Source organism: Falco punctatus, assembly GCF_963210335.1.
Source record: "Falco punctatus genome assembly, chromosome: Z".
NCBI lineage: Eukaryota > Metazoa > Chordata > Aves > Falconiformes > Falconidae > Falco > Falco punctatus.
The window spans coordinates 15,129,393-15,153,879 of NC_137586.1; the positions used below are offsets into that span (position 1 = coordinate 15,129,393).

The 24,487-nt window shown below is 39.7% G+C and overlaps 1 protein-coding gene across 1 annotated transcript; it reads right to left on the minus strand.

Annotated features, from left to right (window-relative positions):
* Positions 1–1,500: 1,500 nt before the first annotated feature.
* C9 (complement C9) lies at positions 1,501–24,416 on the minus strand. Its single transcript, XM_080372170.1, has 11 exons — positions 21,062–24,416; positions 15,844–15,961; positions 15,007–15,154; positions 13,517–13,664; positions 11,755–11,893; positions 10,338–10,556; positions 7,668–7,908; positions 6,178–6,306; positions 4,020–4,198; positions 3,589–3,817; positions 1,501–2,728 (listed from the first exon to the last, which is right to left on the minus strand). The coding sequence occupies exons 1-11, from the start codon at positions 21,145–21,147 to the stop codon at positions 2,568–2,570; spliced, it is 1,797 nt and encodes a 598-aa protein (XP_080228296.1). The 5' UTR covers positions 21,148–24,416; the 3' UTR covers positions 1,501–2,567.
* Between the last annotated feature and the right edge of the window lie 71 nt (positions 24,417–24,487).

Sequence of the window (24,487 nt, forward strand, 5' to 3'; positions counted from 1 at the left end):
GCCAGCAGACACCGTGATTTGTAGAATTCATTTGGAGTCCACCGTTGTTTTCTAAAAAAGGAGAAAAAATAATAAAGAAATAGTAAAGGACAGTAGCTCCAGCATATATATCGTTCAAAATGTAGGCAAAATAGTACTCTCATAGCTCAGCAAGATCATGATTTCACTGTGTTTCAAATATGACTCTAGCATAAATTAATTCTCATGAAGAATGAATGAAAACATATACTGTGATTTTCAGAAGACTTAAGTATATGACTTCTAGGGAAGAGTAAGTACTTAATATGTCTGATACATCAGGAGCCAAAGTGAAGTTATTTGTCTTCAAAGAGCTTTTACTATGCTGTACCATAGTAAACATATCAGAATATGTATGTATCATCAATAATCACACGGTATTCACTGTCATGACTAAACAGAAACATGTCAAAGATACAGTGCAGGAATAATATTAAGCTGCTGTTGAGATTTTTTTTAAAATAAGACAAATTTCACTGGATCAAGAAAAAGCTAATGTGATACCCTGCTTTTAGCAAGAAAGCCATAGCATCAACCTAGGGAACCCCCAGGAGTAGGAAAACACATAGAAATACTTCCGCAGAATACTTTCCCATCCTGCCAAAATTGATGCTTCAGAGACTTCCTGAGCAAGCATGATTATCTGTGTATTTGGGACCCTTCCATTAGTTCATGTTGAGGTTTTTTAGATACATATTTACTTTCGGCAAGCCCACTGTGTGAAGGGCTAGTCTTCAGTCTGTTTTGAATCTGCCACTTGCTAGTATTATTCAATTTCCCATACTTCTTATACTTGTCTTCCTCATATGACTCTCAATTTCCAGCTCTGTATTATATTCTACTCTCAAATTTCACTCTCCTACCTCTAGAATAACTTATGGAATAAGTATCTTTGATAGCCTGGAGATGCGGTGCTGTAGGAAGTAGTTTGTAATTCCCTAGATGTAGAGCTAGATGGCCCATGAGTGCTGTCCCACTGACCATGATTTCTTCAGGATGCTTCACAAATAGAGTATTAGATGTAGCTGACCTACTGAAGCTGAGAGAGGGCAGGCATAGAAAAATCTTCTGATACATATTTTTTGGTGCAGAGAGAGGCCATACCACAAGACTGACCATTAGAGTGTTTCAGTGGGGAAACATTCAATGTCCTTTCCCTATCTTGCCACCTCTTTTATTTTTCTGACCTCCCAGAAAAGGAACTTCTGGTAACATAAACCCCAAACTCTTTCTCATTGACCTGAAAACCTTACTGTCACATCCAATTGGCATGCAAGCTTTTTGATCTCAGCAGGTGAAGAAAGTTGAGACCACCTTGACATTTTATGGACCAGAGCATGTGTTCCCAAAATCCTGCTTGGGTGTTTTGGTGGTTTGGTTTTTGTTTTTTTTTTTTTTTTTTTGGGGGGGGGTTTTGTTTGTTTCTTTGATTATGTTTGCATTACAATATTGTATTAAAAATAAGGGGGGGGGGGGGGGGGGGGAGAAAAACAACCAAACCCGAGAAAACCATGTAGCTAGACATATACTTAAACTATTTTTTTCCAAGCTAAAAGGTACAAAATGGCTATAACAGGAACTTTGTTGGATTTAAGCATTCTATTCATCAAGTAAGAGAATTCAGACTCCCAAATTGACTTTATATCTGTTTATGGAAAATATGTCTCTTTCCCTCTTCCTAAGACATAGGTGTTTTGATGGAGAGTTGGAATGGAGATGAAATTTGGATTTTAAGAGCTGGATTTTTAATCTGTTCTTATACATAACTCCATTTTACTCTTGAGTTCTGTGGTATAACATTACTTGCAAGACATTCAAATATAAATCCAGCCATTCATAAATTTGAGCTACAAGGTGACTGTTTTTAAAAAACTATCAAAACACAGACTTAAATGATGCATGTAAGTGGACCTGCAGAAGAATGGCTGCAGAAGCGTGGCCTTAATATCTCTGAAGATCTGCACAATCCAGGCCTGGTATTAGAATAGGCCTGTAATCAGAACTGTGCTGAAGTTGCTGTGCGGAAGTTAACAAGAAGGTAGCCTTGAGCTATTCTTGAATCCTGAGACCAAGTAATTATGTTGTGCCAACAGGCCGTGGCTGTAACAAGCTACAGCTGCTGGGAAAGCAGGTGCAGGGCCAGCAAAGATAGGGACCCATATGGGAAAATAGGGAGTAACAAACTACAAGGCTGAAGCACAGCAACTCAATTAGCTATGTGGATAGAATGCTTATTTTAGTCATGATAATTAGGGGTGTGAAACCGCGCGTGTTTAGAGACTACTAACCAATTTTATTTCTGCTTTATGAATATGCATGTGTATCGGTTCTATATAAGTAGTGTTAGAAACTAATAAAGTTGAGCAAGATGCATATCTCATATGGAGCGTCTTCTTGACTCCGGCGAACCCTTCTTCCAACATGGATCTACCCATCAATTCTTCAAATGTGTCACTCAAATGCCCCAAACATTGGCTGGCCATTTATTCTAAACAGCAGTAACACGTTAGTAATCAAAGAGTCTGCTTACCTGTTTTGGAGCAGCATAACTATTTTGTTTCTCCACAGGGCCTTTTTTCAATGCTTTCTCCCTGGCATGGTCTGCCATCAGGATCTGGTATAGGATTATTACATTGGCGAGTTCGAGTGCTTTCTCCATTGATGCAGGTAGACCAGGCACTCCAACAACTCCAGCCTCCATCAGTGACAACTGGGATTAAGACACCATACTAGGATTAGTCCAGCATCTCTTTGTCTTCTGTGCAGTGACAGAAAGATTAATTAGAGCGTTTTACTTGGCACTTTTGAGGCTGGACAAGGTAGAACTCAGTTCTTACGTTCTCAGTTACAGTGACTGCAAATCTTTGCAGCCTCCAGTGTACAATCCATTGCACAGATTTGGCTTTTGAAAATGCCCTTGTCAGTGACACTGCTTCAGAGCCCAGAGGTTTCAGTGTATTTGTCACCCTAGGAAACTGACTGAATATCAAGTTCCAAGGCCCATTTTGGGCACCTGTGCTTTAAAAACTTGGCCACAGAGGATAAATTTACTGCACATAAATTTTTTACATTGTCAGTTGCAGAACTGCATTCATCACCCTCTTCTCCTTTGTGGACCAACCTAATACTAAGCTAGCACAGTAATTATGAAATGAGATCATGTGTTAGCAAACACAGTGATTTTGAAGGAAACTGAAGACAAAGTAGCTCATGATGTGGTGAGATTGCTTTTGCCTGAGATCAGTTTACCATTACTGCACCAAGCTTTAGTGCAGTAAAAAAACAAAAAAAAAAAAAAAAAAAAAAAAGCAGCTCCTGTTTACCTGAATGACCCAGGGGTATAATTCCAAGACACAACAATATATGTGGGACAATAATGTACTCTAATTTAGAGTGCTCTCTTTATGGGAAGAACCCAGTAACTTACACTAACTTCCACACGATATACCTGTTGGAATTGACAGCACCAGGTATAAGGGAGTACTATGATATCTTTCTGCCTTGTTTTGTCAGGATATAGTTCAAAATAACAAATATGCTCATTTTAGTCTGTCTGGAGTATTTACTAACCTTTGACTAGTGTAGATTTGGGAATCTGGCAAGCAATTCCCTTAAAGTAGCTTGAGCACATGCATGTACAGGCTCCATCTACCAGCACAAGGGTGCCTCCATTTTTGCAGGGTTCACATTTGCACACACTGTATTCAGTAATGTAGTCTTCAATTGCTCTTTCCAAATTTTGTTTCTTTAAATATGCATTTCTCATCTTAACTGGAACAAGTGTATGTATTGGAGAAGGCTGTAGAAGAAAGAAGCCCATGCATAACAGACATCCAAAGTTCTGAATCCCTTTGATATACCCATCACTAGTGTAAGCATCTGAAGAAACTACCAAGACGAAAAAAATACCTGAAAGTTCATGATAAACTTGGAGTCTCACCTCCATCCTAGGACAAGCTTTCAAACTGTAAGAACAGAAGCTTTGAAGAAGTTGTACTTACTCGTTGCTGTATCACTACTGGAGCATCAACCAAAGACTTAGCCCACTCTATGTAATCCTTTACATCAACCATTTTGGATCCTCGCAGTAACATTTCTTTTATTTTAACTGAAAAGTCAATCTTCCCTCCATCAACTAAGGAAATGACATCATCAATGACAGCATCATCCTTAAATTCTGCTACAGAAAGAGGAAAGAATGAAGAAAGTTTAATGCCCATGCATCTAAAAGAACAGTTATCCTTTTAGTGCAACCAGTCCAACTCTATAAAATGACTGTAAAGAGAACCCTTCACTCACTAGTTGTGGTGAAATTCAATATTTCTTTGCTCATACCTCTTATGTAGGAGGACATCTACTTTGCAATTGAATTAGAAACCCCTATATCCGAAAGGAAAAGAAGGGCAAAATGAGAGACATTATGGTGATCATAGCCATGTGATAACAAGGCAAAGATAATATGAGTAATTACTGTATCACCTGAGATGAACCAGAAAAGGGCAGGAATTAGAACAGCAGGGGCTTTTGTTTCAGAATTAAAACATAAGAACAAAGCAATGAAAATAATTGCCTCTTCTGTGCTCAGTAGTAGATCTCCTTGCCTTCTGCAGCATTTGCATCATGTGATAGAAGATTCATCCTCAGACACACAAAGGGGCAGAAAGGAACAATGACAGGCAGGGGAATACAAGCAGCCTAATCAGGGGAAGGGAAAGCCTTGACTCCACCCAGCCCTGTCCCAGAAGAACTATTAGCAGGATGGGGCTGAGGATGAGTCAACAGGAAGATGCAAGAAGGGCATTTTGGGATTGTACAAATTTAAATACTTAGAATATATTTAGGGGACTGTCATTGAAGAGGTAAGGGAGGATCAGGGTGGCTTTGGGAAAAACAGGCATGGGAAAATAGAGGGATAAAGGCAAAAAAGGTGAGTGATTTCATATAGACAGGTGGCTGATCAGTGAGCTTGTCTGTCGTGTACTGTCACAGATCTTTGCAGTCTGTCCTGGTTTACCATTAAATTCCACTTCGAACTATTTTCCCAGGTGAGGAGACTCTAGTCTGCATGCATGCATGTATATGAAGATCTGTGTCAGCAACTAGAGTTGGACAATGGCTGATAGGACCTAGTGTTTGTGGTGCCAAGAACTGGAGGAAGTGAGGGTACCTATGTCAGTGTGTGATCACTAGCAAATACCATGCCAGACTAGCAGGTGAATAGGGTAAGTGGCTTTGGAGCCAAGTGTCAAAGTGGCTGTTAAACTGGCTTGGATATGTACATGTCTCCAGAGTGACACAGCTGGAGGAACTGGCTACTGGAGGGACATGGGGTTCTAAGCCAAATACTGGAGAGACCCCAAAGTTGTTGGGTTGACTGAAACCTGTTTGCAGGTGAGCGTGTCAGTGTAAGGCAACTGGAGATAAGAGGATCCAAGGGCAGTTGCTGGGTAGACTGAGAACCTGAAGCCAGCTACTGAAGGCATCCGTTATGTGTGTTGGTGTGCACCATGTGGTCTGTACCAGCAATAGGAGTGCAGCTGTAGGCCTTGGTGGGTTGTGCATCTGGGTGCCAGGAACAGGGGAGATGAAGGATCCGGTTGCCAGTTCAGTTGAATGTTTAAGGTCAGCTGCTAGAGGGTTCTGTATTTGCTATATATGTATCTTGAGAAGGGGCTGGAATACCTGTGTGTTGTGCTGCCTGGGGAGAACATTGCTCTAGATGACCCTGCTTGAGCAGCGGAGTTGGACAAGATGGCCTCCAGAGGACACTTCCAACCCCAAACATTCTGTGATTCTGTGATATTTCCCACTAACAGACTTTGACCCTGATCAGGTGGAGAGAAGAACAGGATGAAGCCATTGGTGCTGTCTGTGTTTGCCTGAGTGCCATGCTTTTGTCTGTATTGATTTGTGTGGCCATCTATGTGTGTGTGTGTATATGTATGTGTTATATAAATACATTTTTCTGAGTGCTTACTGGGAAAACATGCTCAGCCTGGCTTGACCTGGGAGCATGGAAGTATGGCAGCCTCATCTTTACTGATCTAATGGATTTTTCCTGTCCCTAACAGCAATAACTATATTGATTATAAAAAGGGAAGCGATGGGTATCATCTTTCCTTAAGCAAAAGATATAATGTAAAATAAGGATATACTTACACTTGTCCTTTATATTAATCTTTTCACATTTATCACTATCAATAGTAAAATCTGCATGTAAATCTTTATATGTAATAGTGGCATCCAAGTGATAGCCAAGGCATCTTTTCACATCTTCTACAGTGACACCTGAAATTGGAAACAAGCAGCTGATTAGGGGGAATTGAATGACCATTGATAATGCGATATTATTATTCTTGGAGAATTAATTTCAGGGCTATTGGAAATGTTTATGCTTTTCTTCTTCCTATTGATCCTCTGCTTTTTCCTCTTTTATGAAATGAATGTGAGGATGATTCTAGTTGAAGTGCCTGTGCAGAGGCAGGTGAGACCTACAGTGATTAAGAAAATACCAAAACCCTCCAAAACCTCTTTTCTATTTCCCTTGACCTAACTGAAAGCAGATTTTCTTCTAGGGACCACTTTTTGCTTATATTCTATTGAAATTTCTCAGCTGCTTATGATTTGCTCTTTTTATGTGCTGAGTTATTTGATCTTCCCAGTCTCTCCCAACCTCAAACTTATTTCTCCACTCCTTTCCCCCATAAAGTTAATTAAGGCCACTGATTTCTTACAGGTAATCTATTCCCATAAATTCTAATCCTCCTCCTCACTACGCCTTCAACACCTCCTTTCTATTTACTAAACTCAAACATATAATCTGGAACTTCACTTTTGTGTTCGGAAAGAATTTTGCTTAAGATTGGTGCTCAAGAAAAAATATAATCCAGCTTCACAATCTCCAGGTGAACAGAGTAATAGTGGGATACATAAGTGACAGAAATCTTTGCCCCATGTCTTTTTGCATAGTCTGAGTATCTTATCCTAATACTATTTTTAGTGCTGCATGCATCCCGTACTTATTTTCTGATCCCCAAAATCAGCATGAAAATTGCCTTTTCCAGCTTTATTCCAGAGTGGTCACTTTAATCCATCACAAAACCACATATCTCTGAACTGCACATGAGGGAGGATTAAATTGCTGTTTTCCTGTCTTAAGCAGGGCAAGGAGAATTCCAGTGTGAATGTTAAAGTCTGTAAAGACAGTTTCAACACACACAAGTGCACCATGTGCTGTCTAGGAAGCTCTTCAATTTATTCCTTATTTTTTTGCCACCATCATACTTTTCGAGTGGTTGTACCATAAGGACGTACCAACTAGCAAAGTGGATTTAAGGTTTAGGCAGATTTTCTAGACACTGAGGATGACTTGTGAATCATGTCACACCAATTATATTGCTAATATTTTGTAGAGGTTTGTTTAAGATTTTTTTTTCTTAGTTACAGACTTCAAATAATTCTGGAAGTTACAAAGACTGACTCTCATCTCTCAAACTCATGTAATTCTGTAATGTCACTGTGTGCCACACACTGAACTGTGCTGTTCTCAGTAGTGCTCCATATGCACAAATCTATCCTCATACATCTCTTTGCATGACTGGACTCTTGGTGATAATCTGCATACCATAAAAGGCCAAGAGAATGCATACCTATTCGAGACATAGCATAATTATCCAGCACGTACACAAGTTCATATTTGCCTCCTACAGTTCCAGAGATCGCATAGTGAGTTCCATAATCTTCTAGGAATTTGAAATACTCTCCCTTATCATATTCAGCAGGCAGATGTTTTAGATCATCAAGGAAACTATCTGTGAGACGGACATCACGACTCCGCATTTGGAATCTTCCCAGCTGAATCTTTCCTTTTACATGCAGAAAGCTTTGGTTCTGAGTGCAGAGAGAATAAAGCAGATGAGAGTGCCATTCTGGTATGCAGCACAGCAGAAAAATCTGTTCTATTTTACTTACCAAGAAACGCCAGTGCTTTTAAACATGGCATTCAAACTAGTGTTTTGGAACAGGGACAAACTTATATAATTCAAATTAAAAGCTCTCCAATTTAAACTGAGGAGGCAGCAAGAGATGTGAATTATTTAGTTCTTTCAGTTTTGCAGAACTCTCCCCTTACCAATTTCAGCAAGCCCTTTGAGATCTATTTGACAACAAGGTCTTTAAGTACAGTATCTACTGAACATGCTTTTCTGACTTTCGTAACATTAAAAAGTAATTCCATACAGCTCACTTAACAAAAAAGCTGCCCACTGAGGACAGCTGGAGTTTTGTGTTTGTCACAGTCAGAGCAGAACTAAGTTCTGGTTTTGGATCACTTTGTTATTCTCAGACTGTCAAAGGAAGAGCACGGTTCCAATCAAAAACAAAAAAAACCAAAACCAACCCAACCCCAAATAACATCATAAAATTAAAATTAATCAGGAAAAAAATCCCTTTGAGGCACTTGACCTATACATACATTCTAAATCTAGGTTTAGTGACTGACATTTTCATAAATTACACTGCAGATGGTTTTATATCACAGTCTAAACTAGGACCTAGCTGCTGCCCATAACGCATGACATCTTGTGAAATAGTTGCACTTCAGACTCTAAGCAAACACATGCCTTCCAAACCCCATTATTATTTGCAATACTTATGTGAATCCCTGAACAGTAGCGCCTAATAGGGGGTACTTAAAAGGGATTTAGCAATTGACCATCACATTTGCTGGCACCATTCAAAGGATCTTAAACTGCTGACTCAGAGGCTGCTTAGGACTGGCAGAGATCTTCAGGCATCTAAATCTCTGTGAGGAAATTTTTGTGGTGCAGGCATTCCTGTCATCCAGCATGTACACAATCCCTTACCCTCCTGGTGTCCCTGGGCTAATCCTGGCTTCAATGTGCGGGTGGGCCCTGGAGGGGACCCACCAGGGACTGTCGCTCCACTAACCTTCAGTAGTGTGACTTTACAGCGATAGACTCGGCCAGTGACAAAACACAACTCATTTTCTGAACTGATCTCTGAGCAAGAATTTGAGGCCCGGACTCCTATCACAAGCCACTAGATTAAAAGCAGTCTGTAATACACCCTGAGCTACAGAACTTGGTGCATTGCATCCACGGAGATGAATGCTTGGAGATTCGAACTTCCATTTCCTTACCAAGAAAACTTATACCGATACAAAGCCAGTGTTATATGCCAGCTTCTCCTTATAGCAAATACCTTTCTTTTCAGCATTATTTTAATTAGTCACTTATAAAACTTATCTTAGTTTCCCTTTTATCCATTTGGTCTCCAGAGCTCTGAATGGGCCTTAGACAAGGCTGACAAGAAACTTGAAAGATGGAATTAGTTGAGGCAAATCTATTCTTCCTTGCCTGTGCTGCATTTCAGCACTGTGAAGTTGATTTACCTTGTGCACGATGGCATGTTGTGATCACAGACTCTGGCATATATGGTGGGAAAAGGCGTATGACCCAGTCAGTTAATTCCCTTAGCACCCAGCCGCTGGATTAGGCCATAGTGTCTAGCATCACTTTTTGTACTTTCTCTCTCTTTGACCTCACTATATGCTAAGGCTACTTCTTTACTAGTAAATTAAATGGGATAGTGCCTTTCCTCTGACTCGAAGGGCAAGTAGAGTGGTATGGCTTATGTGCAGCCCCAAGACAGGCTTGCTTTCTCCATGCTGCCTAATAAGAACATTCCCTTTGAACATGCTGCAGGGGACCACAGGACGGGCATTGCTGGTGAGAGCATCAGAGCTGGCACCGACCGAAATCATGGCAGTGTGCTAGTGAAGCTGCGGATTACCTGTGCCAGTGCCAATGCCCATGCCTCTCAGCACAGGCTTGTTTATTAGTGCAGAGATACCCAAATGGCTGAGACCTGACCTTTCAGCTATTATTCTGCATTCCTATTTTGTGCTTGCCTTGTGTAGGCCTACTCAGTGGCATTTTTTTGCCCTAAGACTTAACCTAATTTACTCAGATTACACTGGAGTGGAGCTGCCCTCTAGCCAAGACGAGAGCAGAGATCTTTGGCCCTTTGTAACATCAGGCCCCTGTTGAAGATGAGGGTGGTTGCAAGTCAAGGGTGAACAGTGGTAAGTGGAAGCTACATTTGGTTACCCTTGGGCCATGCCTGAAATTTTAACCCCACTATTGCTAATATATATATATATATATTTTAATAAATGACAAAAAAGTAGCAGGCAGCTACAATACTTAGAAAGATCAATACTGTGTTATTCTAACATTGTGTAAAATTTACTGTTTGTAAAATAGTTACATTAAAATATTTAGCTTGATTAAACTTACCCTTTCTGTGGAACTTTCCAGGATAGAACTTAAACTTGAATTCTTGCTGTAGTAATACTTGAAATTCCCTTCTGAACTATTTTTTTTACTTCCTTCAGTAGGTGTGTATTTCAGAGACAGGTCAGCATTAAACTGTTTTCGTTTTTCTATGTAAACCTCTCTTAACATTTTTACCCGATCATGGTAGAACACAGATGTGAAAGTTTTGTCTGCTTTTGTCTTAGAAATAATAACAAAAAGATTTAATGAGAAAATAAAACTGTCAGTAACAGAAGAAAATACATAGCACTTTTACATAGCACTTTAAAGTTGCATGTTTAACATAGCTTAGCAATACATTTTCTCACTGATCTTTTTTCTTTCAAATGGAAATACCACTCCGTACCCAAACCACCTCATCTGGATCAGCTTAGTGGTTCAAAAGTGAACAGAAAACTGCAGTGAGGATAATTCACTGAGTGTTAAATCTCAGCGTGTAACAATGTCAAAGTAATTTATGTCTGTCAACAGTTCCTTTACGTGTAAGGAGTAGTGGTCTCCAGCTCCTTCCTGGAATGCAGACAAGAGTTGCTAATAGGTCCAACATCTGAAATGAATCAGAACTATGATTTTGCTTTCTTTTCTCATAGCAGACAATAGCTACTTCGGAATACCTGTTTCAGTGTTGTTTATTTTTTTATACTTCAACAGAACATACAGTTTTAGAATGGAAAATAGTTATGCATCAAAATCAAATACGAGCAATGACCTCCGGGTCAGATTTATTCATTTTGTGCAGGATCTGGTTTAAATTGTAATTGTTCTATGGAGTTCCTACTTACAATAATAAGTAAAGCACTTGGTAAGCAAGATACTGTTTTGATTTCTGAAATGCATCTGACATTGGTATTTCTAAGTTCATTAATATTTTTGGTGTTCAAACCTCACTGGAAGTCATAATATGAATCTCAAAAGCCTATTATTTTTTTTTCCAGTGGAACAGAGAAAGTCATCATTCATCATTGATTAGAAAATGGAAGCAGGACCAGAGTATTATATTATTCCTGCCTTTTTATCAGTGTCTTTTGTGTGTCCTTGAAAAGCAGATTGCTACTTGACCCAGTATAAGTTAGGTATCATATGCTTTTTGTGCATATCCTGTTTATCTGATCGGCTCTTACTGTAAACATTACAAAAAGATAGTTTCATTTACTAGGCACAAGTGCTGCAATTAACATGTGGGACTTTATCTGGGGCATCTGAGCTTAACTGGTAAAGCAAATGATATCACCTGTTTCCCTCTGGACTTTGTCAAAAGCTTGGTGCTATAAAGCTGCAGCTGCCTGACTCAAGAGATAGACAAAGTCTTCCAAGAGGATGTCAGGATTCAGCATTCACTTAAACACATCCTAGTTTGCACAGAAGGACTTAGACTTACATCGTAAGTAAGAACACCCACGTTCCACGGTTTGCGATAATATGTCCGTGTGTTTCCATCACGCACCCTTTCACAAAGACCGTTGAAAAAGTCATTGTCAAATGGGCTGGCCATTGGCTGCATCCCTAAGACATTGATTCTACAAGAGAAATAAAGGAGGGGTTACACTTTGAAAAAGGAGGTGTCAGCACCCATAGCCTGTAGACAATGGTATTGTGACTGGAAAATGCAGATTCTGTAAGAGATGGAGAAAGACTATAGCTGTGGAACTGCATTTCGCTTCATCCACACCAGCCTGCCTCATGTCTTATGGACCTCTCATCTGTGTAATGGAGATAATGATAAATATTTTGTAAAGAACTTTAAGGGCTATGTATGAGAAATAAAGAAATAAAAAATAGATATTAAACATCAAACACTGGGGGAACCTTAGGAATAAAGGGAGAAAAAACATGCATTGGCCATTGACCAATGTATTCATGAGGAAGCATTCCTTATAGGTTTAAAAGGAGCATCTCTACAGCTATTTCAACCTGTTGTTTTAATCACTTATATTGGTTTGTTTGCTAGTAGGAACTTTGGTATCAAGTGTGTACAAGATCCATCAAATCGGTAGAAAGAATATACAGCAACTCCTAGCCTGTCTTTTCTCACAGGGTGGGACTTTGTAGAGTCATGGTGTTCTCTGGAGCAGAGGAGAAGAAATCTAAACCATTACAAAACCAGAGAAATGGGCATACTGGTTTCATAGCTCTATGCATCTACATACCGATGTACAGGAGATACTTCCAAAAATAACTGCTCTTTGGAGGATTCTGTATCATTGTTTTGCCATTCTATGTCTGTTTCATAGATTTGAATCTTTTCAGTATTTCAGTGGTTATCAATTCATCGAAGTCTCCAGTGTCACTACTGCACGGGTATATAACATTTCTTGTGGAAAATTTTAGTAACAGATTATAATAGAAATAATAAAGAAGCTACTTTAAAAAAAATGTCTAAGTACCTGGCTTACTTCCCTGTGCTACAAGGGCAGCATTTTCGCTCTTGTGCAATAATACTATTATCAAAATCAAATTAAAAGGTTGTATCCTTCTCATTTAAACACAAGGTGGCGCTGTAGTATATTTTTATTTTCATCTGTTCCAATTTGGATAGCTGCCTTTTAACTCTATTTGTAGATAAACAGTTTGTCACACTTTCTTCTTGTTTGAAACAAAAGAAGTTCAGCAGGGCCTGAAAATAGAAAAATTAACTTTTGACCTAGATTAATGATGAAAACTCCTGTAAATAATGAAGATTTGGGAAATGCAGAGCGCAACACTGGAAAAAAGCTGCAGGCAGAGTGTTGTTGCAGTAAGGCATCCCATTGTATAAACAATCAAGAAACATTTTCTCTCTTTTAGACTTGCATGTTAGTAAAGTAATTGGGAATGATTCATTATGAAATATCTCTTGAAACACATCTCTTTCTATAAAATTTAGATTTAAATAGTAAGTATTATATTCATGTAACATCTGTATATGTTTCTGGGTATCAGTGTAATGATTGATTTACACTGTCTGTATAAATATTTTATGCTCCATAAGTACACAAAAAAACCCCAGTAGTTAGGTGTTCTTCCAAAAGCTACATAAAATTTCTGAATACAAATGTGAACATGATTCAGATTCCATTTGTGGGAATATCAGCGTGCCCCGTGTTTTCAGCTGGCGTTGAAGACTAAGAAGTCCAAATACTACTTTTTCCTTCATTACATACCCTTGCCCTGCGGTCCTACCAACTTCAGACACATCAATGTCATGGTTACGGCATGGTGATCGTGGGTCAGATTCGCAGTTATCTTCATCGGAAAAGTCTCCACAGTCATTATCTACATTACACACAAGTCGTTGCTTTATACATCGACCTAATAAAAGAATAAAACATTGAATTAATGGATTTTTTTTCCAAGATGGACTGTGAATGATACCGCTACTTTTTACTGAGATCTTCCTCGTCATATATACCTATTATTGTCACAAGGAATTAAAGTCCTACACCCTGCCTCCTTCAAATGAAAAAAACTCCACCCTTATTACTGTATTTACTTATGAGTTTACTAGGATTGCTAAGAAAACTAAGTGGTGGGAACTACTGTCATTTGCATAAAGTTGTTACTTTCTGTAATTGTATCTGTATTAATTTTTATTATTAGTGATATTTTCAATTTATATTAAAAGACTACAGGAAAATATTAATATCAACAAAGGATTATTTCTGAGTTGTTTAAATTGTTGCTATTTGGAATATATTATTTGAATAATATGGACACCATGGTGTCCAAAACTATAGTTATTTTTGTTCTAAAGCAACAGTGAAGAAACAAATCTCCTGAGGTTGCACATCACAGGTTTTACAAAGACTGACTTTTTTCCTACTGGATTTAGATTTGGGGCAAATTTAGCCCTAGCATAATAAAACGTTTGTTGATATCAGCTGCCTGTCCTGTAAGTGCCACACAATGGCTGTGGACTAGTAGTTAAATACATACTTTCTAATGTTTCTTTCTCTACTTGCAGTTCACAGTTTTTGAGATGAAGACAATACCGACAATGGAATGGCTTGGGACTCAAAATTCACTTACCATCTTTCCTTTTCTGTTTTTTACTAGTTTTATTACTATTAACTTTTCCTATTATTTTGTTTATGATGAATATTGAACATTACATTCATTCATATGCCGTGCATATATCACTACAAAGTTACATCTTACTTTGGATCTAGAGGCATTCTGGTCTCCAGCTACCATCTATCATACCACTTCAGTTATCCCTACCTATTTTGTTAAAATTCCTTAAGTCCAGGTTTTTGCTAGTGATTTTTCATAAAACGGTGTTTCTGAAGCAGGTGGAGAAGCTGTGCTACAACAAAGGACATACAGTATGGTCAGTTTTTAACCATGGAGTAGAAATTACAGGAGAAGAATTTAAACTTGATGAAATGCAATGTACCCCTTCTCAAGCATTCTTCATGCTGTGGTTTTGGCGTTGTGGTTTTGCAACCCACCTGTCTACACACCAGGGATTGTCATTAAAACCTAGCAATCCGGCACCTCTTCAGGAAATCTTCCACAACTAGAAAAGCACTGAAGCATGTATCACTTCTTGTGATGTATTCTGTCTTCAATGGAAACTGATTTCACAGAACTAAGTAAAACATAGTTTCCTGAGTTACTTCATAACTTGCTATGGCATGAAAGCAAAACCTACCAGAACTGCATTGAAAGTCAGTACCACAGTTAGGTTCTGGTTCTTCAGGACAGACTTTGCTCGTCTTACAGCTTTGGGTATCTCCTAAGGTCTCCAGGCATGGTATTCCACCAAACTGTCCAAATCTTTCAATATTTCTAGACCGAAACTTGAAAGATAAATAACACTATTAACATTGATTAAAGAGAAACGAGAACTACCAGAACTGAAGGATTTCCAGCTGAACTTAAACTTTTCAAAATGAAGCATCTTTAGTGAAATTTTTGTTTGAAAATCCATAGGCACAGCTCATGGTGTAAAAAAGGTGTAAAGGAACATTGAATTAATGTCTTAAAGGAACATTGAATTAATGTCTTAGCAGGTATGTACAGATGCTTATTTTTCACTATTTAATTTATTTCACTATTTTCGTTACTTTCAATGCAGGGAGGAAATGCATCATATATATTTTGTATGCTTTCAATCTTTAATTTTTTTAAAGTTTCATAAGAACTTCCTGAAATAAAATAAAAATCTGCTTTTGACAAAATCTACTTTTTATTTTAAAAAGGAAGATATATTGAAAAGTAATGTTCTTAACAGAAACATCCACATGGCCTAAATGGATAACTACTATCACCAATACATTTTAAAGGAGAATGCTTGACCAGTTTTGTAAATCTGTAAAAAGTCGTCTTTTACTCTTAATGCTTCAGAACAGAAATGATCATAGGTTTCATCAAATCATGAACATACAATATAAGAGTTGCAATGTGCTATTTTCCTATAACCAAAAGGCAGACAGATACTGTCCCTTTGGTTGTGGCTCTGGAACAAAGACTTCCGACTACAGCTTACCCTTTGATAAGTGCATGGGTCACAGGGCCCCCACGTGCTCCAGCTGCTAAGCTTGCAGTCTATCGGAGATGGAGCATTCAGTTCTCTCGTTCCCCTGTGGAAAGCTTTTTCTGAAGAGCTGTCAAACAAAACATTCCAGTACAGTTCTGGGCAGTACACTGAAGAACTCACATGTGAGTTTGTATTTAAACCATAGACCAATATTTTGGAAGCATCTTCAAACTGTTCTCTGCTTCATTTTCATAGCAGTGCTCAGTACTCAGATGTATAAACAGCTGCCTATTATTAAATTCTTTGGTGGTTTAAAATTTCATTAAAAAAGCTTTGAAGACTTAATAAGCCAGCTCTTTTTCCCTTTTTCAGAACTCATGTACTCATGCTCTTCTGGTGGGTCATGTTGCTAAAGAGAATCAAACAATAATACACAGGGAACATCTGCAGTTTCCCTGTTCAGACAGTGGTCGTGCTCCCTGTACTTAAAGCTGAAGACATAGGCACAGCAGCGCATCTGAAATAGACATAGCACTTCCAACACATGTCATTGTGAGTTTTAGCTATTAACTTTAATGGAGTTGCCCTTAAACCTAGATAAAAGTTTAAACACTTTCCTGAATTAAAAAAAAAGGCTCATAAATAAATAAATAAACAGGACAACTTATATAGTTGGAGAGGCTAGACAAGTGTTTAGCTATCTAAAGTATTCTTCAGCTTGCCAAGTTGAATACTTCGCCAGTTACGCCTGTATTTTCAAGAGTGACTCTTCATTTTGGTGCCCAGTTTTAAATACCATGAAACTCCTGGTATTCAGTTAGTGAAAGGCTATCACTTTATAGAAATTGCATTTTTTTTTTTAAAGAAACCACAGTTAGACATTAGAAACTGGTGCACTGTAGGATGACTTGTTAATTTTAAAAACCAAGGCCAATTGTTTACTGGTGACCTCATCTTTACAGGTAACATTGCTGGAGAGCAGAGGAATGGAAGAGCTCTGAAGTCCGACCTACCTAGTTTACTGTCTGTAATTTATTCCAGTTTGGCCTCACATGCTGAATATTCATCCACTGTGAAACAACTCTCTCTCTGCATCTCTCAAGGTTAATGCTAGTGCCTCTGCCCTACAATGGGACCCTCTTTGCTGAGCCCATCCAGCTGGCACATCTGCAGCTCTTGAAATGTGATGTATGCGCTTTCGATGCAGGCAAGGCCTTGTCCTCCACTCTTTGACCCCCTTCCCTCATACAAGTACATCGGGACTCCAAACAAATATAACCTGATTCCATAAGATTGAGCAATCTGCAGTTTGGACAAGGAAGGGACACCACTTGGTTCAGCTTTTTGGTGCCATTTATTGTATGTTCAGGTTACATACATAGTGTTATTGAGACACTATATTGACCTATGTCTCTTTCCAGATATTGAATTTTAAACAGCTCAGGGATCACAGGGCTGTTATGCAACCTTTTATACTCTCAGCTGACTCTGACTGGCTCTGATGCTTCAGACTTTCTGCTGTGACACACACCTGCTGTAAACATGCACCACAGCTGCTGCTGGTAGTATGTGTCTCACACGCTCCCACTGTCTTGCCTGCTGCTCCTAAATAATTCCTTTCCTAAAAGTTTCCTGGCCTCAAGCTAAGGACTGCAGTAAACAGGTTCTTGGCTGAGGATGTTGCTTTCAACAGGTGGGATTTTGACAAAAAGGAAATAGCAAAAAGCAAAAATATGCCCAATATCTGTGGGCAGCAGAAACGAGATGAAGACTTAAGAGTCTCTCCACACAAGAGGGACCTCCCAGACTCTTAGCTGGTAGGGAAGTGTGAAGCTTTGCTGTGTGCCTGGCACCAGGAATTGGGGTACCTGAGAGAGGATGCTGATCCAGCCTTGTGAAAAGTCTGTTTTACACAGCATTTCCTTTCACTAATTCTCTGGTGGACTCTGAGAACCTAAATCAGTAACCCACTGGTTGGCAGCTGAAAGCACTGGGAACTTGGAGATGGCATCGAATACCTGTCCTGTTCTTAGACTTCTCCCTGACATCCTTTAATGATCACTATCAGGAACAGGGTAATGGGTTGGCTGTCTCTTTTTCTCTGACCCAGAAAGACCGTGATTACATTCATCACGGTACTTTTAATCTGAGCCTTTTCTTCTACTTGCATATGCACACTTAGGGGCCAGCTTGCTTTCTTCAGTGTTATTCAAGTTTACAGCAAAATAGTCTGCAAGGTGTGTATTTTAAATATTGACTAAGCATGCATGCTTACACACATCAGAAGAATATTTCAGCTTGGGAACTGGTACAGATTTTTGCAGTTATAGTTCCACCTGAGCTGTGCTGCAGCCACACTTACCCCATGTTATATTAAGGCTTATAATTCAAAAATAAGAAAGAATAAGAAAGAAGTATAGCAGGGGTCCTCAAACTACAGCCCACGGTCCGGATACAGCCCCCCAGGGTCCTCAATCCGGCCCCCGGTATTTACAGATCCCCCCCCCCGCCGGGGGTTGGGGGGGAAACCAAGCAGCCGCAGATGGCTGCCTGCCACTGCATCCGTGTGCCGGCCCCTGTTTAAAAAGTTTGAGGACCCCTGAAGTATAGAGTATCTCTTAGAAACTTCTACAGAAAAGGCTAAGTCCTAGAAGGTGGTTGTATGGAAGATGGAGGCACCATGTAGAAGTTGCTTCAGGAGAAATGCCATCTGAATGTAGAAAACTAACACCTTTACTGTGAGAACAATTAAACATCAGAAGAGGTTGCCCTGGGACATGGTAGAATGTCCCCCACCAGAAATATTCAAGACTTTGACAGGACCCCTGGATAATCTAACCTAAGGCCCCACTTTGAACAGAACATTGTACAAGATCTCCAGAGGTCCCTTCCAATCTAGACTTTCCAATGTATTCTACAGTTCTTTGGAATTCTGGGAAGTTGTAATGTATTTGAAGGTTGATGTAGCCCTCCAGGCTCTTTCCTTTGCCTGTAATTAGCTCATCTTACAAAACCTTCAGCAACACTACAATTTACTGTAACTTCATAAGCAGGCAATGCTTTGAAAAGTTGCCGTACGGTATTCTGTTAAATATTTTTCCACCACTCAGCATGACAGTAACATCAATGGAGGGGAGAAATGAAAATCTACTGGTCTGGTAAATGGATGAGATTCAACTTGTTCCTTCCTGTATCTGCAAAGATGGCTGCATATATGACCTTTCTATCTCCTTACTGATGTAGGACTGTAAACCTCTGAGTAACAACATCTATCCTGGCATCTTGGGTTGAAGACTGAACGTTGTCCTTAAAGATAGTAGCAGTGGGGAACCCTTGGACGCTAGACATACTGAGGCACCTAATAGGATTTCTAAAGGCAAATAGATATCTTATTCATAGCAATAATTAGGTATTTAGGTACTTTAGATGTTTACATTTAAATAGGTTTCTGAACTTTTAAATTATTACCTTAAAATGCAGCCAAAATCCCTTGCAGCAGTAAGAATGAACCGTGAAGAGCAGTGTCTAGGTGGAGCGTCTAAAGCAGTGATCAGACTCAAGCTAGCACAGATCCTAAGGTTCCTGTAAGTCATTATTTTGAGTCTAAAATAAAAATCCCAGGCAGGAAAGGCTGAGTTGAACTTTTCAAAGCAAATGGTAGTCTTGCCACCACCTGTCTGCAAACCAGAGCTGATGGTAGTCTTTGAGCTGACTTCCAGGAGGCACAGGTTTTCACATAATCCCAATGGAGCAACATCTGCAAGAATATTCATTGTTTGTGTACATCACCCTGGGCTCCCTCCAGGTTAGTGTGCAAGGTTTACATGATTTGCTGCAGACCCAGCTTTAGGGTTTTGGATTAGAGAAGAAAAAAAAAAATCAGAAAAAGTTCATTGCAAATGAGTCTCATGAACTCTGAAACACCAACAATGTATCTACTGTCCAGACTGATCTGGAAATTGAAATGGAAATGGAAAGAGTGTTTTATTCAACATCATTGTGTAGAAAAAACAAAGATAAATGGGAAATTTGCAAGCTTGTCACCTCCACATTAAACCTGGGCAGACACGGTTACTAAAAAATCATGCTGAAACAGGAGATACTAAATCACACAATTTAAGTAGGAGAGAAGGTAAAAGCAGTTCAGCTACTGAAGAATGTCACTGAAGGTGGCAGTTGGGAGTAAGAACTTTAGAGACAAGTGTGGAAATCAAGATATCTTCTCAGCTATCCATTATTGGGGAGGTCTGAGGGACAGAAGAATGCTCTTTGGAAAGGAAAAGCCATTTCATGATCAGCACACAAAATTGCTCGCACTTTGACCTGGATTGCGCGATATACTCTGTACACCCTCAGGCCATACAGCTTTGATAGTTTGTTGTTGATCCATTCTTCAAAATACAGAGCTGTTCATTTCATCAGTTACAAAACTGATGTCTCAAGAAAAAGCCTTGGTTTGACAATTAGCACTGACCAAGACAAAAGGCATGGCGCTCTTGAATTTGGAGACATGATAGCAACACATGGGGGCATAATTTTGCCACCTTTAGTTGCTAGCACCATCAGGAAGCTGCATAATCTTTGGCATGATGTGAAGTCAAGCTGCTGGCCTGGCCCATGTTGCCTGCTATGGACTTTCTGTAATAATCATATCTGGCTTGACTGTTTTCTACGGAATATATCAAACCTGTGCTTTAATTGGAGCTGAATGCCAAAATAATAATAACCGTCAAAACCTAAGGAGAGAGGGAAGCAGCAATCCTTCTAGTTTCGAAGACAGCTCTATTCCTGGTAGTGTAGCTCTTCAGTTGTTTTCATACGATACTTTTGTAGGGATGATGTCTTTAGTTCTCCTCCTAGTGATACTTACAGTGAAAAAACAAAGGCTATTTCCAGACAATTAGAAATAGTCAGTCTCGGAGACTTTGAATAGGAATAGAAGTATTGTGAGAAGAAAACAGTGTCCAGAGCTACACCTCACTGCAAAAACATGGCTTTAACTGCTATCAGGCACCTTTATTGTACCACATACACCCAAAACAAATGAATAAAAGATTCATATTTGACTCCTTGTAGTTTCTTTACTCCTTTACTAGCAAGAAGTCGTTTCTTTTTTCATTGAATATCTGAGTGAGCTACCATTAGAAGTTACCTGCACTGGAGGTTTATGCTCTGTGTTGGAGAAACAAAACAGTATAGACATCTGCAGAAGACCACGGACACTTACCTTCTGCCTTCCCCCAAAAGTGAGGCAGCCACCTCTAAACTGCACAGTATGGATATAAGCTGCAAGGTAACACGCATGCTTCTCATTTTGTAGCTCGTAGCTCAATAGACAAGAATTGCCATGACTGAATTTGTCATTTCTTTATTTGATCATTCTGTTATTTATTACCAAGAGAACAAACACAAAGCAGTGCTTACTGAAGAATGCCAGTTAATGGCCAAAACTGCCTTACAGTAAGTGCTCTAAAGTCCACTTCTCAGAAAATTCCACTTTTTCTTGTGTGGAGACTGAGACGTAGTGTAAATTAGCTTCAAGATTAAAACCAAGCTATTCTTGTTTACTAATACCTTTTAAATAGGGGAAAGATTTTATTTAATTAGAGAACAATTAACTGCCTTGTAAAAAGCTGTCACAGAATCATAGAATCATTTAGGTTGGAAAAGACCTCTGAGATCATCAAGTCCAACTGTTAACCCAGCACTGCCAAGTCCACCACTAAACCATGTCCCTGTGCACTGCATCTACGCGTTTTTTAAACAGGGATGGGGATTTCACGGCCTCCCTGGGCAGCCTGTTCCAGTGCTTGACAAGCCCTTCAGTGAAGAAATTTTTCTTTATACCCAATCTAACCCCACCCTGTGCAGCTTGATGCCGTTCCTCTTGTTCTGTCACTTGTCACCTGGGAGAAGAGACCGACCCCCCTGCCTACACCCTCCTGTCAGGCAGCTGCAGGGAGCCACAAGGTGCCCCCGAGCCTCCTCCTCTCCAGGCTGACCCCCCCAGTTCCCCCAGCCGCTCCCCACCAGCCTTGTGCCCCAGCCCCGGCACCAGCCCCCTGCCCGTCTCTGGACACGCTGCAGCCCCTCTGCGTCCCCCTGGCAGTGAGGGGCCCAACCTGAACACAGGAGTCGAGGGGCGGCCTCGCCAGTGCCCAGTGCAGGGGGACAGCACTGCCCTGGCCCTGCTGGCCACGCTGTTCCCGGCACCAGCCAGGATGCTGCTGGCCTCCTTGGCCACCTGGGCACACACAGCTGGCTAATCTTCAGCTGGGTGTCAACCAGCCCCCCCCAGGTCCTTTTCTGCCAGGCAGCTTTCCACTGCCACAGCAGTGACTCATGTAAGGAGCAAACGGTTCCTAAAGCAGAGCTGTTTACAAGAGCAAGTTCAGCTTCTAACATTTTTGGAATCATTTGAGGTACTGGAATAATAAAGCCCCAAGATTCCTTTTTCTTTCTTCCCCAGCCCATATAAAAGAACAACACAATTTTTTATTGTTTTGAAGGAGACTAAAACTCTTCTAGCTTTTGTCACCAAAACCCAAACCACGGCTACCTCTTTATTTGTGCATTCCTATTCAGCAGTTTGCTGTAATCCAGTTTTAAGGCATCATGTGTTGGACACAGTCACAAGACAGAACTAACTCATAAATAACCTGCTGTTTAACTGTTAAGAATTAAGTATTTGGATGCAAGCTTAAAGTAATCATCTAGTATAAGGATATTCCAAGTTACCATGGGCAAGTAAAAAAATTACTTTTATTTCTGTTCCTCACTTTTTGTGGCAGGGAAAGGGGAGTGTGTACAATAGGACAGGCTATTTTTTCCCCTATTCAGTCCTTATTTTGAAATAACTTCATTTAGAGGAATTTAAATCTGACACAGCCTTAGTCCATCTTGATGAGTTCAGTTGCACTAATCTAATTTGTTGAGCAAGAATGTGAGACATGGACACTTGTAATATTGTGTTGTTTCATCGTACCTATTTAAATTGATGTTATATACACACCAGTACAGCTCATGGCTCTTTAAAACGGAGACTAAATCAGAGTAAACGGCTATTCAAACTAAGCTGGCAGACCAGCAAGTGTCTTTGGCCAGTGTGTAAGAGGTCTTGCTAACTAGCTCTTAGTGATGATCCAGATAGCTATTTCAAAACTCCAGCACAGCAGGACTGTTAAATTTAGCTTGACCAGCAAATAGTCATTTAGATGCTTAACTCAAATGATGGTAAACACAATTCTTCACTCAAGCACTGAGACAGTCAATTGGTGTTTATTTTAGTTCTAATGTTATCCAAATGCTACATTATATGTTGCCATGCAGCCAAAATAAGTAAAAAGAAGTCAGTGATTCTCTGTAAAGCACCGTAAGACTTTTATTTCAAGCTGGATACCGACTTCCTTTTGATGAGTTATTTTCAATGCCTTAACCATACAAATCAAACTGTATTAAAGGTAAGCAAGCACGCACCCATTCTATATATATTTACACTAAGCTGACAGTTACAGCTCCGTCTCCAGTATTAAAGCCTAGTCAAACAATAACTTTCTCATGGATTTATTCTTTTTAGCCATCTACATTAAAGGACTTGTAAAATTTCTTCTGAACATAAGCTAAATGCTCAGGCTGAGCAGCTAATGGGACAAGCTTCACGTGACAGTTTACTAAGTCAGCTGGGAATTTTAGTTTTTACTGTGGGACAGGATTTGTTGAACAGGGCTGATGCCAGAAACTACAGGAAGACTGATCAGGCTCTAAACTAAGCTCCTAGTGTCAACTAGGCCACAAGATCAAGTTATGGAGAACAGAATCAACAGTCACACTGTTTGCTTGCCATGAAAAGTTGCTTTTATTTAGTGTCATTAGTTAACACCACTTGAGATACTACAGTTTTATATAACAGTGTAATGTCCATAAGTTTCTGCATTTCCAGTTTGAGACACATAAATTCATGGCTTCTTTTGCCTTACAGAAAGTGCAAGAGAGGTTTATATACAAGACTAATTGCATGACTGGGTGAATTTTTACTAAGGCTGTATCCAAGTTGACTTTCTTAGCTCTCCAGTTCAGCAGCTGCTTCGGCTTTTGATTTAACAATACTATTTCAAGTTTATACTTAGCATTAACAGAAAGACCTCTGACACATTAGCCACCATCACTGGCCAAGAACGTAAGTGTTACAGTCAGTTAAAGATCTGTTCGTAAAGAGGTTCTTTAGAAAGGCATTGTTTTCAAGAGATGGAGGACTACCTCACATTAACGGCACAGAGGTGGTACATTTGTTCACAAGGAATCCAGGCAGAGAGTGAAGCCATGATTGTCTTTTTGCTTTCTAACATACTGGAAACACGCCACACCTACACCATATGACAACTCAAACCAGGAAACATCAGGGACATTCACTGAAGTATATGCAAGAAGCCTATCTGCTTGTTCCATTTGTCTGCCAAGCCACCGTAATAGAAAAGCGATGCTAGCAGATTTCCCTCTCTGAAAAAAATCATATTAACACCGAGACAACAGTTACTTGTCCATTACTACCCCAATGTTCTGCAAGAAGTGTTTCAGCTTATCTGACAGTACGGTGTAGGCTTCTAGTACTCAGGACTCCAGCAGTTCTGTTATAGACCCCACAGTTAGTCCCTTA